The 18,232-nt window shown below is 42.5% G+C and overlaps 1 gene segment (V, D, J or C); it reads left to right on the top strand.

Moving 5' to 3' along the window:
* Window positions 1–1,441: 1,441 nt before the first annotated feature.
* LOC146609158 (Ig kappa chain V-III region MOPC 63-like) lies at window positions 1,442–16,547 on the top strand. The segment is given in 4 exon segments: window positions 1,442–1,493; window positions 1,601–1,922; window positions 14,784–14,818; window positions 16,176–16,547. Coding segments are annotated over 4 exon segments (735 nt in total).
* Window positions 16,548–18,232: the final 1,685 nt, after the last annotated feature.

Here is an 18,232-nt window from a genome sequence, read left to right as displayed (position 1 = left end):
CCAGCTCCCGTTTCTGCTCGATGACAGCTCGTACTTTTTCTCCCTCTTCGCGCTCACAGACACATAACAGGTACAGCAGTCCATTCTCCCTGCAGCACGGACTACACTGCCCATCAGGCTACATTCTTTAGGGCGATGCCTGTAACACTCTGCCTGTTGCCTTCATATTAAATCATTTTTTGAATAATAATTTTTAAATATTTTTAAATATTTCTTCACGTCATAATGCTGGCAGGAAGTAGAGATGACATGGGCCGCAAGATTGAGACACAGACATTAGAGCCTCTTAATGTTTTCTTTGAGTTTCAATCAGCGTGGAATTACCATAGAGAGTGCACAGCCTAACATATGAAACAGGAGAAGACGTGTAATCCATTTATTTCAACAAAGTAATTGTAATCTGAATTGATGTGATTAGCAGAGTAATCCAAAGAGCGGGAATGTGCTGGAAATTTCTTTTATTTTATGAATTTGTCACATGTTTTAGTAATATCACTTTTGGGTCACTTCAAGGTTCACATGTGGGGAAGCATTCAGCTTTAACTCTGTTGCACAAAGTCAGGCATCGTGAGAAAGTTGGTGACACCCAGAGGGGGAGAATTCAACAGGTGGTGAAGTCTTTTGTTAATCAGGTCTTTGAGGATGTGGGGAAGAGGCAAGGAGCAGTCTCTATGTGACACTGGAAGAGGAGACAAGGTTGTAAACTCTCTCCCTCTCTTGGAGGGGTCAAGGGTGTGACAACAGCTGTGGAAATGCCTTCTGTTTGACTGTATTTAAAGAGGGCTGCTATTCATCTTTAGAGACACGTATCAGTGCCCCACTGAATGTCGTCTCTCCCTCAACTGCTTGGGAATTAAAAAGGTGTTGGCTCATCGTGTCTGCAGACTTTGTTGATTATATTTCCATGACATTATTCTGCAGTGACAAAGTGAGATATGTCACAACAAAGGAGCGAAAACTGAAAAAGTGTTTGTTTACATTGTTGAGTTAACACCGAATATAAAAGCTTCAGTGCTCTTTGGTACAGATTCTCCAGTTTTTTTATTTGAAAGTTTTATAATTATGATTTTGATTATGTCCCCACATTCGGTGTCAATGATGGTGATGATACTGGAGGATAAACGTGAGCTCTAACACATCTGCTCAAATTGACACAGCTTTCACATCACTTCATTGTAGGGGTCGAGTTTTTCTTTATTTGTTACCTGTATATGAATCTACAGTGTTCAGTTGAGTCACATTCCAAATATGCTGTGAAAAACTCTTTTTAAACGAGTCGTGCTGGAGTCAGTCAGATGATTTCCATAGAGAGGCACTTTGCATCAGCAGCACCATGCTCCAGTGCTCTGGGAGAGTTTATAGTCCTGAGAGTTGAACACTGGATGACTGACAGCTGTCCTTCATCACAACAGAAGCCACAGAAATCCTCCTCATCAAAAACATGACTTTGATCTGCGTCCTCATCTGGACTCTCCTCTGCTGCTGCTTCACAGGTAAAGTCCAGAGAATCAAACTCCTCTCCTCTATCAACATCTGTCCCTCTGAAATGAAGCCCACAAAACCATGAAGCTGCTTTATGTTTTTGTCTCTGTGTCCTCAGAGTCCAGAGGACAATATACAGTGACTCAGCCTGGAGCAGTGAGCTCTGCTGTGGGAGGATCTGTGAGCATCAAGTGTACGACCAGTCAGAATGTTTATGTTTATACCAACTATCAGCGTTTAGCCTGGTACCAACAGAAAGATGGAGGAGTTCCCAAACGTCTCATTCACTCTGCTAGCACTCGACAATCAGGGATTCCAGCTCGTTTTACAGGCAGTGGATCAAACTCTGACTTCACTCTGACCATCAGTGGAGTCCAGGCTGAAGATGCAGCAGTTTATTACTGTCAGAGTGCTCATGTTATCAATAGTCAAGCTGTGTTCACACAGTGAAAAACAGTCGTACAAAAACCTCCCTCAGTCAGACTGAACAGAAACTGAAGTGACTGCTGCAGCTGGAAGATACTGCAGAGACTGATACAGTTCACTGAGAACACACACACACACACACACACACACACACACACACACAGTAGTACAGGTCCTCCATCTGTTTTTTTACCCAAAAAGGGTTTAATTTGTGAGAGTAAACTTGTGCAGTGTAAATAGTCAAACAGTAAAATGTAAAGCTTGCAGCAGTTAAGGAGTGAAAGGCCATTTTTGTTGAAACACTTGTTTCCTGGTTAAGAGCATTGCTTAGAAACTCGTGTTTGGTTTACTTTTCATTTTCTGTTTGGGAAGATTGGGGAACATAAGGACCTGTTTTCTTGTTTTGGCATTGCTCACATCCAAAACAAATAAACTCCTCTATACCAAAACGAACCTTCTTATCAACTCACATTGTTGTGCAAATAAAGTAATCCTGTTTTTATTAAGCTGTATATTTTCAAACTTGAACATTGTTAAAATGATTTGGTCGATGTTTCATCTTTCACTTTGTTATTCTCCTGGTCTTTCATTTGTTCAACTGTGATGCTAAAGTTCAAAAAACAAATCCCAGAATTGTTTTCAGTTAAGCTAAGCAGTGGCTTCATGTTCTAATTATCTTTAACATTACAGGGCTCTAGAATAACTTTTTGCCTTGGTTGCACTGGTGCGCCACTTTTTCAACCGCATCGCTTAACACCGCGGTTTTACATGTGCCCTTTTTTTGGGGGAAATTGCTGTCCATACAGACAATATTGATTTGTAAATGATTAACTAACAATCTTGTTCTTGTGCTTAAAGTGCTTTGGCACTCTTTGGCCATAAGAATGCAGAGATGGCACCGGGTGTTATGGCACGCCGTCTTTCTCTCGGTTCTGCAATGTTTGTATGTTGTGTTCTTAGTGGTGTCCCTGCTAGCTTGGAAAACCCACTCCCTGTTGGTGTATGAGCGACAGATGCTTTTTAACATCCGTGACTCACTGCTGATGCTCCACAGTGTTAGCGAGCAATCTGGAGGAATCCCGCCGCCTCTGGCATCGGTGCCGGAGGAGCAGCTTCGCCGCGATCGCTGCTCTGCGCTTCCACAGGTCCCGCTGGTTTAGAAACTTATTCCTGTTAACGACAAGGAAGCAAGATGAACAGCAATTTTACTTGCTAGCAAGGGAGGCTGGTTGGAACCAGGCTCTTGGAGCTAAACGCTCCTCACCTGTCTGCTAGCCAGCATCAAATAAACAGCCTTCCTTGCAGCTTTTTATTCTGAGAACACAAACACCACTCGTTGTAAAACCCCCCTATGGTCACAAAGGGTTAAAACACTGCGTGTGTGTGTGTGTGTGTGTGTGTGTGTGTGTGTGTGTGTGTGTGTGTGTGTGTGTGTGTGTGTGTGTGTGTGTGTGTGCGAGTATGTGTGTTTGTGTGTATGTGAGTGTGTATGCTTGTTTGGTGGTGCGTTTGTGTGACCTCCTGCTTATCAAAAGGGTCATAAAAGCAGGAAGCTTACTAACCAAGAAAACAGAACCCTCACATAGGATGTCCCTATAATGAAACACTACAGCCTCCCCCACCAACAAACAGGCTGGAGAGGTGGTCAGAGACAAAGGAATGTCTTTGACCATGCTGCTTGAACTAAGTCTTACACATTTAAGTAACACAATGACAACATTTAACAATTTGACTCCAACAGTCCCCCCTTTTTGTCAACTTTGTACATAAATTTCCACTTATGCACCCTTGTGTTTGACAGTTCAGTATAGGCTTCATTCACACACAGCTCCTCACATCATTCACTTCCTACTGCTGCAAAAGTTCACAGTTCATACATGTACAAAACGTGCTTAGCAATTATCCTACTTCTCATTCATCTCACACACAGTAAACTACATCCTGCAAGGAAACAAATGAATGTCAACAGTCAAAAACAAGAATCAACGTTCTCAAAAGAATATGCACTACAATCCAAATGTATGCAGACATAGGCATTCAAACACATCAGTTGGTTTTTGGTTTGTCCATGTGGCTTCCAGCTATCTTCAAAGCTGTAGCCTGGTCAACACTCCTCTTTATGACCCCTTTCAAACCCCCAAATCTTCTCACTGTAGACACCCTGTGGGGTGATCGAGTCACCTGGTGAATCATCTGCATTTACAACTCCTCTCCTTTCCTGTTGTCACTGCAGAAAAAGTTTTTTAAAGGAAATTGGATCAAGTTGTTTATGATCTTCTCCCCCATTTTTGAGTCATGTCCACCCATGGCTCAAAACTCCAACCAACTTATATAAGTGTACATGATGTAAATGTAAACAAAAGAAAGCCCCTTTGACTGTCTGGCTTTTTCTTCATAATGATAGCCATATTAGGACACATAAAGGCAATGGTTATATATCTATATATTTTAGCACAAATGACAATATAAAAAATATCAATCCTAACAATGTCCATGTGTCAAAGTAACTGAGAATAAAAAACAGAAACATGAAGGAGATATTCCTGGCCTGGATTTTTATAGCAGATAATCTTAAAACTATTTTGCAATTTTGCATAATTTTAAAAAGTTTACATTTCTTCAGTATTGAACAGCAGAAAATAGGTTTTCTTGTCCGAGGTCATTGAAGTAAAAGAAAAAAAGAAAAAAACACAGAGGCTGACAGAGCTGTAAACAACGGTAGACTGGTGGGTAATAAGCAAAGAAATAACGCAGAAAACAGAGATTTGAGACGGGAAACTGTTCTTGAAGTACAGAGAAAGAGAGAGCTGTGCATGAAGTGTGATTTTTATCTTGGTGGAAACAAAACAGTAAAGTAAGAGGGAATTCATGACGATGTTTATCAGATGTGAATAGTTTGTTGCTTCTTTTGCTGCTGGTTCAGTCAATTTTGCTTGGAGAGAGACAAAACTTGCAGCTCAGAATCAGCACAAAAAAGACGTAAACAGTGCGGACCCGACGCATCAGAATCAGTGAGCTGTCGGTTTTCAGCCCGATGGCGTGTCCGTCTACGTGCCGTCGTGTGAGAAAGCAGAGAAAGCTGATTCTGATGCGTCGGGTCCCTCTGTGTGTTTACACTGTGTGTCTTTGTGTGGAATCCGTTTACCTGCTCTCATTTACTGTTTGGTGGTTGATAAAATACTTTTGTGATCTTTAACCTGAGATTCCGGCGTTTCTGGGGAAATATATTTATGTTTAAAACTCGATTTAGGATTTAATGAATCAATGTCGCTTTATTCAAGCTACTCACCTCTCTCTATCTGCCTGTACTTTCAAACGTACAGACGGACTACATGAATATCTGAACTACGACCAATCAGAGAGGTCCCACCCCTGATTATCTCTGATTGGTTTAGACCACGATAGGAGCATAATGTGTGTCGGTTGTTGACCACAGGGAGAGTTTCAGAGTTGCAGAGTGTTTTTTTATTTATTTATTTTACTCGAGTAGTTTGTCGTACCGCTGCGACCTGAGATTATTTTTAATCGCACTTGCGACCAAATTGGTTGCACTCTACAGCCCTGCATTACATTTAAATTTTCTACCTTACCTTTGCTCCAGTGGTAATTAGAGTGAAAGGACTTGAAAATCAAAGTTTTACTCGTCTCTGTAAAACAAATTATTCATACCACCTTTACTTAACAGGAGCTTTACTGTGATAGTTTTAATACATTCTTCTATATTTAGTATGGTTTTAATATTTTCGTATTTTAAATTACGCAGGATATATGATAAAACAATAATTTACTTGCAAAGAGTTTTAATTTCTACACAAATACTTTCATTATGTGGAAAAAAAGTATTTGAGATGGAATTGTTTTATTTGATCTGAGAACAAAAAGAAATTGTTCATTGTTAATATATTTAGATCATATAAACAATATACAGGTACATTTAGCAAAGAAAGTAAGAGAAAAAAATACTACAGACGGGCATCTGAGGGTGAGGGGAGCGTGCCAAGCTCCAATCGACAGCACAGTCGAGTTCAATGATGGCATCATGATTCTGTGAGCAGCACAGAAACCAGAAGCTAGGGTGGTGATGGGGAATGACCGACGGCAATTTCCTATGAACATCACCTAATGCTGTGTCACTGTGCTAAGCATACTTTGACAATCTGAAGAGGGTCTTCCTTTGTGTCATTGTTGTTGTCATTTGCATCATGACCACTTCTACAAGACTGCTAAAGTGATTCAACAGGTGGGATCATAACAGCAGTAAAACAACTGGATCCAATACCCTTTCCGAGAAAGGTTTTCTGCAGAGATAAAAAGGACAATAGAGGAGTCATAAGTATTCCCCCCACAGGAAGAATGCCTGAAGTGAGGCGATGAGGGTTGATAGAGGCCATAAAAAGGGGCTCTATCATATAATCATATATGCTTAGAGGTATCAATTGTATAATGATAGAGGTCTGATCCTTGGTAGTCTGCAAAGACTCTTCCAGAGTGTTCTGGCATGCACACACATCCTAAGGTCATGAGTGAGGTCGTACCTTCTTTAAATAGTATGGGAGGACACCTACTCTGTATCTGTTTAAGTATAAGAGCCTTTTGTTTAGGTGGACCGCTGGACTCCTGGCACCAGCTTACACACACACACACACACACACACACACACACAATTCCCAATAAAAGGCAGCAAGCGGAGGCCGTCGTTGGGGTCATTTTGTGGTAGACACCGACGAGGCCTCCATTGCAAATAAATCGATCGATCGCTGACTGTCTCGTTTTCTTCATGATGAATTAGTCTCTAAACCAGCGGGGCTTGTGGAAACACAGACCCAACAACACCCAGGTAGAAGACGAGTATTAATAACTGACTGCACACTTATTTCCACACTGTCATCCTCGAGTAGGTGAGAGGGAACGAAGTCTTGCCCCAAAGACATTTTGTAGGTTTGCTGGCTCCTTAGAGTACGAGCACCTGGATGACTGAGAACCTTCACAGATCTATTTTCAAGCTGAGCTCAAAGGTCATAGCCAAGCTTTTTTCAATACACTGCTCAGCTTTCTTTATCATAATCGTACACATCATGGTTTTGGGAGCTTCATTTCAGAGAAATAATTTTTGCAAGATGAGAGATTGTTTCCCGAGACTTTCTCCAACTTTTCCTTGCTGTGCAAAAAATGATGGTATTTGTTTAAGAGATCTACAGTGTGTGTGTGTGTGTGTGTGTGTGTGTGTGCGTGTGTGTGTGTGTGTGTGTGTGTGTGTGTCCTCAGTGAACTGTATCAGTCTCTGCAGTATCTTCCAGCTGCAGCAGTCACTTCAGTTTCTGTTCAGTCTGACTGAGGGAGGTTTTTGTACGACTGTTTTTCACTGTGTGAACACCCACAGACTGTTAGGATAGTGCCAACACATACAGTAATAAACTGCTGCATCTTCAGCCTGGACTCCACTGATGGTCAGAGTGAAGTCAGACTTTGATCCACTGCCTGTAAAACGAGCTGGAATCCCTGATACTCGAGTGCTAGCATAGTAAATGAGCAGTTTAGGAACTCCTCCATCTTTCTGTTGGTACCAGGCCAAATGGTTGTTGCCATAAACATCCTGACTGGTCGTACACTTGATGCTCACAGATCCTCCCACAGCAGAGCTCACTGCTCCAGGCTGAGTCACTGTGATCTGTCCTCTGGACTCTGAGGACACAGAGACAAAAACATAAAGCAGCTTCATGGTTTTGTGGGCTTCATTTCAGAGGGACAGATGTTGATAGAGGAGAGGAGTTTGATTCTCTGGACTTTACCTGTGAAGCAGCAGCAGAGGAGAGTCCAGATGAGGATGCAGATCAAAGTCATGTTTTTGATGAGGAGGATTTCTGTGGCTTCTGTTGTGATGAAGGACAGCTGTCAGTCATCCAGTGTTCAACTCTCAGGACTATAAACTCTCCCAGAGCACTGGAGCATGGTGCTGCTGATGCAAAGTGCCTCTCTATGGAAATCATCTGACTGACAGAAACATGCAAGTTAGAATAGAATAGAAAGCCTTTTTTTGTCACTATAAAGTTGTACAAAGAGATACAGAGAAAATGAGACAAAGACACAAATTTGCAGGGGGAGAAGTGCCAGAAACACATTATATTAGATTAATATTTCAAACATGACAAAATGCTAATCTTACAGCAGCTGCTGTGTTTGTTGCATCATATTGCTGTAATTGTTTATATGCTTTATATATTCTGAGCTAAGTTGATCTATAGTGTTACATCATATTCTATAAGGATGTTATGTGTTTGTAGACTTTCTGCCCAGTTTGACCCATTTAGCAGACGTCAGCCTGTTTAAGGCTCTGATATCTATTCTGTATGACTTAAAGCAGTTATGACATGGTCTGATTTTCTCACCCAATAAAGGAATATTTCATATATCAGTCTACTCTTCATTTTATCAGACACAGTTTTCACAGCTCGTACATTTTCCTTTTCACACATGTATGTAAGCATTGAGCCAAATGTAATAATGCCAACATATTAAACGAACAATATTTGTCTCTTATGTATAATACATCTGTATATACACTTTTGAGTGAAGATTTAAGGTGATAGAAAATATAAACTGCAACTTGAATCTTTCAAGTTCAAGCTCACTGCTGTAATATATGTATATATATACACACACACACACACATATATATATATATATATATTTCCAGTCCTCAGATACTCAACTAATCAAAGTGATGTCATGACAAAAATGAATGACCAACAAGACATTTTTTCTCCTTCATTTCTGTCACACAAAGCTGTATGAAATGTTTCTCGCGGTTAGCATCATGGTTGCTAGGCAACCTGAACAGCGCGACGCAGGCTAGACCGTCCCATTTCACAAGCCTCTCACTTCCGCACTTCTCGTACTCATAGTACGCACCGTACGCAGTACACGTAGTGCGCGTACTTCAAGCTTGCAGACCCTGAATTGGGACACAGCCACGGACTTTACACAGAGACCTGACTGAACTGGAACAGAGGGAGCATGGGAACCAAACCTAGGAACTAGAAATCATAGCAAAAGACATAACCAGAATAACCTAAAGCATAAGATAATAATAATTAACACAAAACACTGGGTCACATGACCCAGGACCATGACACTTATAGCACTAGAATTAAATAATAAGGGAAGGATTCTGGATCAGCATCATGATGAAAACTTGTGGCCGTAGTATATACAGTATTCTGGAGAAGGTATAAAATGTCACCGTATGTGTGTGTGTGTGTGTTTTATGTGTATGGATTTTTTAAATTATTACTCATCATATATTACTGTCTATTAAAGTCCTGTAGTAATTTGTCCATCAGCCTTTGGAAGGTGGCCGGTGCCCCATGTAGGCCAAATGGCATCACCGTGAACTGGAACAGGCCGGCAGGTGTCCTGAAGGCGGTGTGCGGTCGAGAAGACTCCTCCAGTGGCACTTGCCAGTAACCTTTGCAAAGATCCAAGGTGGTGATGTACCTGGCCGCTCCGATCTTCTCCAGCAAATCCTCGGTTCGAGGCATGGGGTAGGCATCAAACTCTGAAATGGAATTAAGCTTCCGGAAATCAATGCAGATGCGTAGGGAGCCATCTTTGAAGATGATGACCACCGGGCTACACCACTCTGAGCAGGACGGCTCTATCACCCCAAGCTCCAGCATCTTCTCCACCTCCTGTCGCAGTTTATCCACTAGGTGTTGTGGAACCCGGTATGGACGTTGGCGGATGGGATGTCCATCCTTTAGGCGTATCACATGTTCGACAAGGGTGGTCCTGCCGGGGTTAACTGAACACAGAGATGAAGTCTCCCAAAGGACTTGGAATAGCTCAGCAGCCTGCTGTGGGGTAAGATGAGTCAGCACCGGAGACATCGTATCGGCTCCCTGCTCGGGTTCTGTCTTCCCTTCTCTTGGCATTTCTCTTGCCATCAGAGCTTTCGCAGGGGCCTGGTGGGCACGCTCTTCCCATTCTTTCAGGAGATTCACATGGTAAGTCTGCTTCGGTTTCCTCTTTTCAGGATGATGAATCTCATAGGTCACTGGCCCCATTCTGCGAAGAACTGTGTATGGCCCTTGCCATTTCGCCAGAAGTTTACTGTTGGCTGACGGGAGAAGTAACAACACCTTTTGACCAGGTTGAAATTCACGTTGCCGGGCCTGTTGGTCATACCAGGTCTTCTGGCTTCGTTGAGCGTCTCGCAGGTTGACCTCGGCCTCTTCATGGTATCTCCCCAACCGATCTCTCATTTCCAGCACAAATTGCACCACTCCTTTATCATTTGGAGCAGAAGCAGGAGACTCCCAACCCTTCCGGAGGAGATCCAATGGCCCCTGCACATCCCAACCATAGAGTAGCTCGAATGGTGAGAAACCAGTGGAAGCCTGGGGAACTTCTCTGTACACAAACAGCAGGAAGGGTAGCCACTGGTCCCAGTCTTTCCCAGTGTCTGACACAAACTTCTGCAGCATCCTCTTCAGAGTTTGGTTGAACCTCTCCACTAACCCATCTGTCTGTGTATGGTAGGGTGACGTCCTGATGGCAGAGATGCCTAGCTGGTTGTGGAAGAGCTGCATCAACCTAGAGGTAAAGTTAGTCCCTTGGTCGGTCAAAATCTCATCTGGTATCCCCACCCGGGAGAACAGCTGTACCAGTGCACGCAGAACATTGGGTGCCATGAGCGCACACAGGGGGAACGCTTCTGGGAAATGAGTCGCATAATCACACACCACCAAAATGTACTGATGACCCCGACTACTTTTTACCAGAGGACCCACAATGTCCATAGCTATCCTACGGAAGGGGGTGGAGATGACCGGAAGTGGCTGTGGCAGGGCCCTGTCTGACTTGCGAGCTGGACAAGTTTTCTGGCAGGTAGGGCATGTACGGCAATATTTTTGTATGTCTGTGTACATTGATGGCCAAAAGAAACGTGAGCTAACTCACATATAGGTTTTTTGGCGACGCAGATGACCTGCCCAGGGGAGGGTATGTGCTAATTGCATAATGAGGGGTCTACAACTAGAAGGTATCACAAGCCGTTGGTGGTCACCGTCAACTGCATACAACACATTTTTGTCAACAATGAACTTCTCTTTCCCTCCCCATTTCCCAGTTCCCCCTTCAGTCACATTAGCAAAGAAAACTTTCAACGTTTCATCCTCCCTTTGCAACAAAGTGATATTTTCTGGTACATCCCATTTCATGCTCTTAGTGTCCGGCCCCTTTGACCATAGCTGCTTCTCAATGCGGCGTTGGCGGCGGGATTTTCTTGGCCCATTAGTGCCACCCTCGCACAGACTACTGTCAAAGTCTGGCAAGGGTTGGCATCCAGCCTTCATTTGGGCTCTAGTGACCACTGGGCCAGACACGTTTAATTTAGCATTCCCCTTATCCCCCACATCAGTCTCTGTCCACTGTTCTTCTTTTTCTTGCAGCAAGTCCATGAGTACAGGCAAGTCCATCCCCAGAATAACCTCTACAGGCAAGTTCTGTACCACCCCAACTGACAACAGGTATGGCTGTTCATTAATAGTCACTGTTACCTCCACTTTTGGGTATGGATGTTTATCGCCATGCACACATAAAACTTCTTCCTGTCTGCTATAGTCCACACTGTTCACTGGTACCAAACTATGCTTAATTAAAGACATAAAACTACCAGTGTCCAGCAAAGCAGTAGCCTGCAGACCATTGACCTTTACTTTTTTATAGCGTTGCACATCCACTGGCTGGACCCTTGTGGGCTCCATCTCCAGCCGGGGTGCATAGCAGGCACCAGTGACTTTAGCCTTCCGGATAGGGCATACCGAGGCTTTATGACCTGGCTGCTGGCAATAATAACAAAGAAAGTCCTTACCCGCTCCTCGTAAGTTTGATGCCTTGGGGTTTTCTGGTGGCTCTGGGTTGCTCTCCCTTTTCAGAAGACCCGATGATGGGAGTGGTGGTCGCTGTGGCATCCCAGATGAGCGTGCAGGTGGTGCTCCTTTACGCACATTGAAGTACTGTGACACCAGCTTAGCAGCGGTCAGTCCATCTGCTGGCTCATGCTCCCTCACCCAGGTCCTGACCTCCCCTGGAAGTACCTGGATTAACTGCTCCAAGATGATAGCTTCTCCCATCTCTTCTTTAGTATGCTGCTCTGGTCGGATCCAGCGCCGATAGAGGCCCTTCAGGCGATAATAGGTCTCAGTGGGGATCTCACCAGGTGGAACTGTATTGGACCGGAACCTCTGCCGATACGTCTCAGGGGAAATGTCAAATTTGGTTAGCAACGCCGCTTTTAAATCTTCATAACGATGGGCTCTTTCTTCATCCATTGCAGTGTAGGCCTCCAACGCCTTCCCCAATAGCAGTGGAACCAGACGACAGGCCCATTCACTCTCTGGCCATCTACAGGTTTTGGCAACTCGCTCAAAACGCAACAAATAGTTCTCAATGTCTTCCCCCATCTGATAGGGTGGAATTTTTGGCCCAACAGATCGCATCCACTCTGAGACTGACTGGTCGAGGCTGTTGGTCACTGCTTGTGACTGACGAGAGGGAACCTCCTCTGGGGGATCCCGGTATCCTCTTTGACGTGCAGGTGTAGGCAGTACCATTCTGGGGCTGCTTGCTGTTGCGGTGCTTGGCGTGGCCATTGCTGCTGTGGTGCTTGCTCTGGCTGGTGCTTGGGCTGGACTTTGCTGACCAGCAAAATCTGAATGCAGCTGAGCGTTGGGAGGGGAAACAGTCCTCAGCCCCCTGAGTTCTGCCAAAAAAACCTCCTCTCTCCTTTGCTGTCCCGCCAGGAAGTCCCTCATCATCGCAATCAGCTCTCCATTTGGGTCACGTGCTGAGGTCGAAGCTGTAGGCAATTCTGGACCAATCCTGCCGGAAACCTCCTCCTCCTCCTCTGCTGAAGAAGACGACGCCGGCACTGTGTCCCATGCCAGCTCCTCTGCTGTCTTCTCCACTGGAAGCTCATGCTGCTGGGACCGCAGCCCTGTGCGCTTAACTGGGAGGCGCGTTTTCCTCTTCCGACTAGCAATCCCACTTCTGACACCATATGTCGCGGGGTCCTCTCCTAAACTTCTCCCGAACAAATGCAGGCGTAGTCAGGAAGCATTCAGTGTGGATAATTTATTCTGCCGGCCTCCCAGGTGCACAAAAGATTATTTACAAAGAAAATAGGAAACTAACTTAAGTCAACACAAAACAAACATCTATATACAAAACACAGTCTGTATGTTACCCTCTCTGTAACATCTCACTGAAAGAACCCAGGTAGGCCCTGACAGCCTTCTTTTATACCCCATGGCCCCTCCCACTAGGCATAATAGTCATCTCTTTATTATTTCTTTTACCAAACAATCTTTCCCCCTCAGCTTATTTCCAGCTGTATTCCTACAATACATATATGTATATACAGACATTTATGGCCAATTCCAGGCAGCCTACAGTGTTTCACAACAACAAAAAAACAAACAAAAAAAATAATGCAGTTCGCGTGACCTTTCAAGCGCGCGCAAACCCACTATTTGAACCCGAGAACACCATACCATCGGCTTGCATAACCCCCGTACAATCGGCGATCACAGCGAGTCTCCGCGACCGGCTTTATTAAAGGTAAGTGGGAAAATATGTTGGCCACCTTCTGCGCTGCTCAAAATATACCTCTCACCCCTTTTTGTTTATCTGCCCGGTCGACGAAAAGACGCGCAGCCACGGTAATTGTAGAAACTAATGGTGGTGGTGCGTGTATGCGCCCAGATCAGCTGTCTGCGGCCCGGGACGGTGTAACTCCGTCACAACAGGGAACAATAACGCCTGTACCAGTTGTTGTATAGCAGAGGTGCTCAAGTATAAAAACAATAATAAACACAATGCTTTGGTTCTATAACATTTTTCTATCATTACTTTATTTTGGATTAGGTGCATGAGCTTTTAAGTATGGGTAATTAAATAATAGATTAATGAAACACCAGAGTGTGCCCTGTTCTGAGATGTACAGCAAGTGGAGAGTGACAGATGAGATGAGGAGATGGAAGAGTGACTCACAGGCAGAGCCGAGTTCATTTCCCACAGTTTTGTGGTTTAATGCTTCTGAGCGCTGTCACCAATCTTTGCATTTTATTATCATCTCATAACACTTCTTTAATCAGCTACCATCTCTGCTGTGGACTTTTTACTGTCTACAGTCTCAAAGCAACACAGACCTCCATCACTATCTGCAGCAGGAGCAGCAGCAACCCCTCAACAGCAACAGTGTTGTTGTTATTCAGCCTGGTTCCATTTGCCCCTTTTGAACTTTGAGCACCGTCCCTTCCAGCATCTCTGCACGGCCCTGCTCAGAATCATTCATCTGTTTTAGGTTGACATTTTATATGTTTTGTAGAATAACAGGACAAACTGTGAGACTGGAAAGACCTGAGCTTCATGCTCTGTTTTGTGACGTAGTGTGCGATGCTCAGCAGTATTATCATTTTAACTGGTTCTGTGCGCGATCTGAAGACACTAAGTGTTTGTGAGAGAACATAAAACTGTTTTGATGCATTTGTGAGGTTTTACCTGATGAGTTTTAAGTTTTGTGATTGTAGCTTGAAAATTAATTTTAATGTTTAGAGTTATGATAAAGAAGGTGGAAGCATTAAAGTGATGTATCTTAACAGTTGTTAAATGTAAATGACCAAATTGGATTATTGGAATATAGTTTTATTGTGTTTCGTTGTTTTTATGTAAAAATTATAATATTAATATGTTATGAAATTATGATTTAAAGAATTCATATTGTTGAGTTTGTTTGTCTCAGAGTCAGAGAGCCGTGTCTCTCTACAGTCAGAGGTTTTTGTACGGCGGCTCAATGAGTTTGTATCACTGTGGTACACGTTCGGTGGAGGAACCAGACTGCAAGTTGGAAGTAAGTCAGCCGTAGAGCTTTTTTTTTTTAAATGTAATTTTCTTTTCTTTAATTTCATTTAATATGAAAGGCTAGGAAACTTTTTATGTAACTGATTAATTATTTTATTCATAAATTTTGTCCTAAGAAACAAAGTCAGCTTTGGAAATGAATATTCAGACACTCGGGACAATTTCCAATGAAAATCTGGGATGTTTCATATTATTCATTATTATTTCTAGTTCTGATGGTAAAGTTGTATTTTGAGGGCTTGTAGGTTTAGTTCAGTCACACAGAGAGCCGTGTCTCTCTACAGTCAGAGGTTTTTGTACGGCGCCTCAATGAGTTTGTATCACTGTGGTGGACTTTTGGTGGAGGAACCAGACTGCAAGTTGGAAGTAAGTCAAACTTAAACCTCATTTACTTTAGCAAATTTCTTTCTTTTGATTATCTTAACTTTTCTGTTCAATGCACCTAAAAAAACCTCAGGAAAATAGTTTTTAGATAAATCTTCATGAAGAAACAAAGTTAGCTTCAGAATAAATGTTAAAATGAATATTAAACACAATATAAAACATCGGAGTGGACTTGAGGATATTTTACATATACATACATCTGGTTAAGTCTCGAGAGCTTTTAGTTTTAATCCAGTCTGACAGAGTCAGAGAGCCGTGTCTCTCTACAGTCAGAGGTTTTTGTACGGCGGCTCAATGAGTTTGTATCACTGTGGTGGACTTTTGGTGGAGGAACCAGACTGCAAGTTGGAAGTAAGTCAGACTTAGAGCTTTTTTTTTTTTTAATGTAATTTTCTTTTCTTTTCTTTAATTTCATTTAATATGAAAGGTTAGGAAACTTTTTGTGTAACTGATTACATATTTTATTCATAAATTTTGTCCTAAGAAACAAAGTCAGCTTTGGAAATGATTATTCAGACACTCAGGACAATTTCCAATGAAAAAAGTTAAACTGCACAGAGTGAAGATAAAGATCTCTGGTGTTCTTATTGTATCATATCATTTACAACAATGTAAGCAATAAAAAAAACACATGAGGTAAGTAGTGGTATTGACTTTCTTATCCAGAACAAGCTGTTTATTATGAAGAACTGATGATGTGGAAGCTTAACATCTTTTAAAAGTGTTGACACATCTTTGTTTCGTTTTTTTGTTTTTTTATTTCCAGTGTAGTTTGAACATATTTCAGCTCAAACTGTGTGATGATTCTCTCTGTGCTGATATGCATGAGAGGTTTCTTAAAGGGAAGTGAAACAATGTGTGAGTGAATAACTGGTGGAGCAGAAAAAACACCTGACAGAAACTTCTTAACGGAGAAATTCAAATTGTGGTTCCTGTCCTCTAACCTGATTGGTGTTTCCTAGGTGATGCCCGCCCCGCCCTGAAGGTGCTGGGTCCCTCCAGTGAGGAGCTGAAACAGGGGAAGGCTACAGTCATGTGTGTGGCCAACAAGGGCTTCCCCTCAGACTGGAGTCTGTCCTGGAAGGTGGATGGCAGTGGCAGCATCAGCTGGGAGGAGAGCAGGAGCCCCGTGGTGCAGGAGAACGACGGCCTCTACAGCTGGAGCAGCACCCTGAGGCTCCCTGCAGACCACTGGATGAAGGTGGGCTCTGTGACCTGTGAGGCCACCCAGGGCTCCCACACTGTGGTCTCAGAGCCACTGATGAGAGACCAGTGTCCCCAGTCCTGACCTGACTAACTGTGACTTTCATGCTGGTCTTACTTTCAGTCTGCACTCTGTAGCTTTAAAAAAAAAAAATCTAATTTCTTCTCTCATTTTTCATTGCTTTGTTTAAAGTTTAAAGTTTGTTTAAAGTTTTAAAGAATAAAAAAATATCTATATTAAATAAGAATTGAGTGTTTGTCTTACTTTTGTGGTGATGTCAATATTAAACTCTAAATAATGATTTCCAGGATTCTTATTGGAAACCAGTGTGCTATCTGTAGTCAATATGAGTCGGTAGAATTAAGCCACTTTCAATACATGAAGTAAAGCAAAGTTTATGTTAAAGAGTAAGTGCGAAGGGGAATTGAGAGACACTGCCATTACTAAGCAGGATATTAAAGACATTACATATATGCAAATTCATTGCATGCTGTGTAATGAAATGTTTCAGCATGTTGCAGTTTGTTGTATAAAACACTGAGCAGGTGGAGCAGAAAAGCGCTGTATAAGAATGAGTCTATTCTCGTGATCAGTGTTGGGGCAGGTATTTTAAGAAGTCATTTAATATAGAGAGTTTTTTTGTTAAAAGTATTCAGTACGTTATTTTGTTTTGTTTTTTTTCTGTAAAATCACCTGAAACACAACATGTCATAACTGTCATTGAACAATATGAACTTGTAGGCTACAGTCTCTCACACCAACATAAATCCCTATCCTAACGACGACACACATATTTTCTTTCTCTTGGCATTTAGGTATATGAATACCTGTCAAGGGTCCTTGACATACAGGTCTCCGACTCGGAGGACAAAAATTAATGTCCTGTGTCTTAGGAGGGCAGGATTGCTTTGCTTTTTCATTATACGATGCTTCGCAGTATTAGTTTTGCCTAACAACCTGTTTTTGACTCCTAAATTGTCATTAATGCAACCGCTCTACATAACAGTCAGTGTAACTGATTATAAATCTTTTATTCATGAACCTACACATTACGCTTTATTTACTAGGTGTATGTATTTTAACAGAGCAAGAGGTGGACCACACGTTTGAAGAGCTGCTGGTCTTTATAACTGGGGCTGACTTACTTCCACCACTGGGGTCCTGCAACATAGACTTTTATGATCAGGAGTCGGGGATACGCATCGATGTGCAGCTTATCCTTGTATCTTCCGAGACGTGTTGCATACGAGGATCAATTTAAAGATCTTATGAACACTGCATTAAAAGGATTCCTGGGATTTGGAAAGCTGTAGCTGCATTTACATGAACTGATGCTGGAAAGCTGTGGTTAAAACCTGTGGCCTTTTGGGATGAAGTTGTGTTATTCTAAGTGTTCTGAAATGGGATTGCTCCTGGGCTTCTTCAAATTTGTACATTTTAAAAGTGTTTAGTATAAAAGTTGTTTGTTTTTACAAATGTGACTGTATATAGTTGTATTTATAGTCCCGTTGAGACAGGTGGGGTATGCATGCAACAAGCCATGCACCAAAAAGTGATGCTCAGAAAATGCTTCAAGTATTGGAAGGAAAATAACAATTCATCTAGAAATGTTCTTTTGAAAGGTTGTTGTGCAGTCATGTTTAAGTATTCGGTTATAATATACTGCATAGTTTCTTGTTGCTGCGTTGTGTTTGTGTTGTTGTTTTAAATGTGCAAGAGCTGCCTAACAAATTTGGAACTGAAAGACGCTGACTTTTGTAAAATAAAAGTATTGTAATGTCAGTTCTCATGGTGTCTCTTTACCAATTAAAGTTG

The sequence above is a fragment of the Diplotaxodon limnothrissa genome, linkage group LG22 (genome assembly GCF_057381915.1).
Source record: "Diplotaxodon limnothrissa isolate DT_005_m linkage group LG22, D_limnothrissa_male_GT1.1, whole genome shotgun sequence".
In the NCBI taxonomy this organism is placed as follows: domain Eukaryota; kingdom Metazoa; phylum Chordata; class Actinopteri; order Cichliformes; family Cichlidae; genus Diplotaxodon; species Diplotaxodon limnothrissa.
The sequence above is the reverse complement of the archived record's forward strand: the minus strand, read 5'-3'. Positions and strand labels throughout refer to the sequence as shown.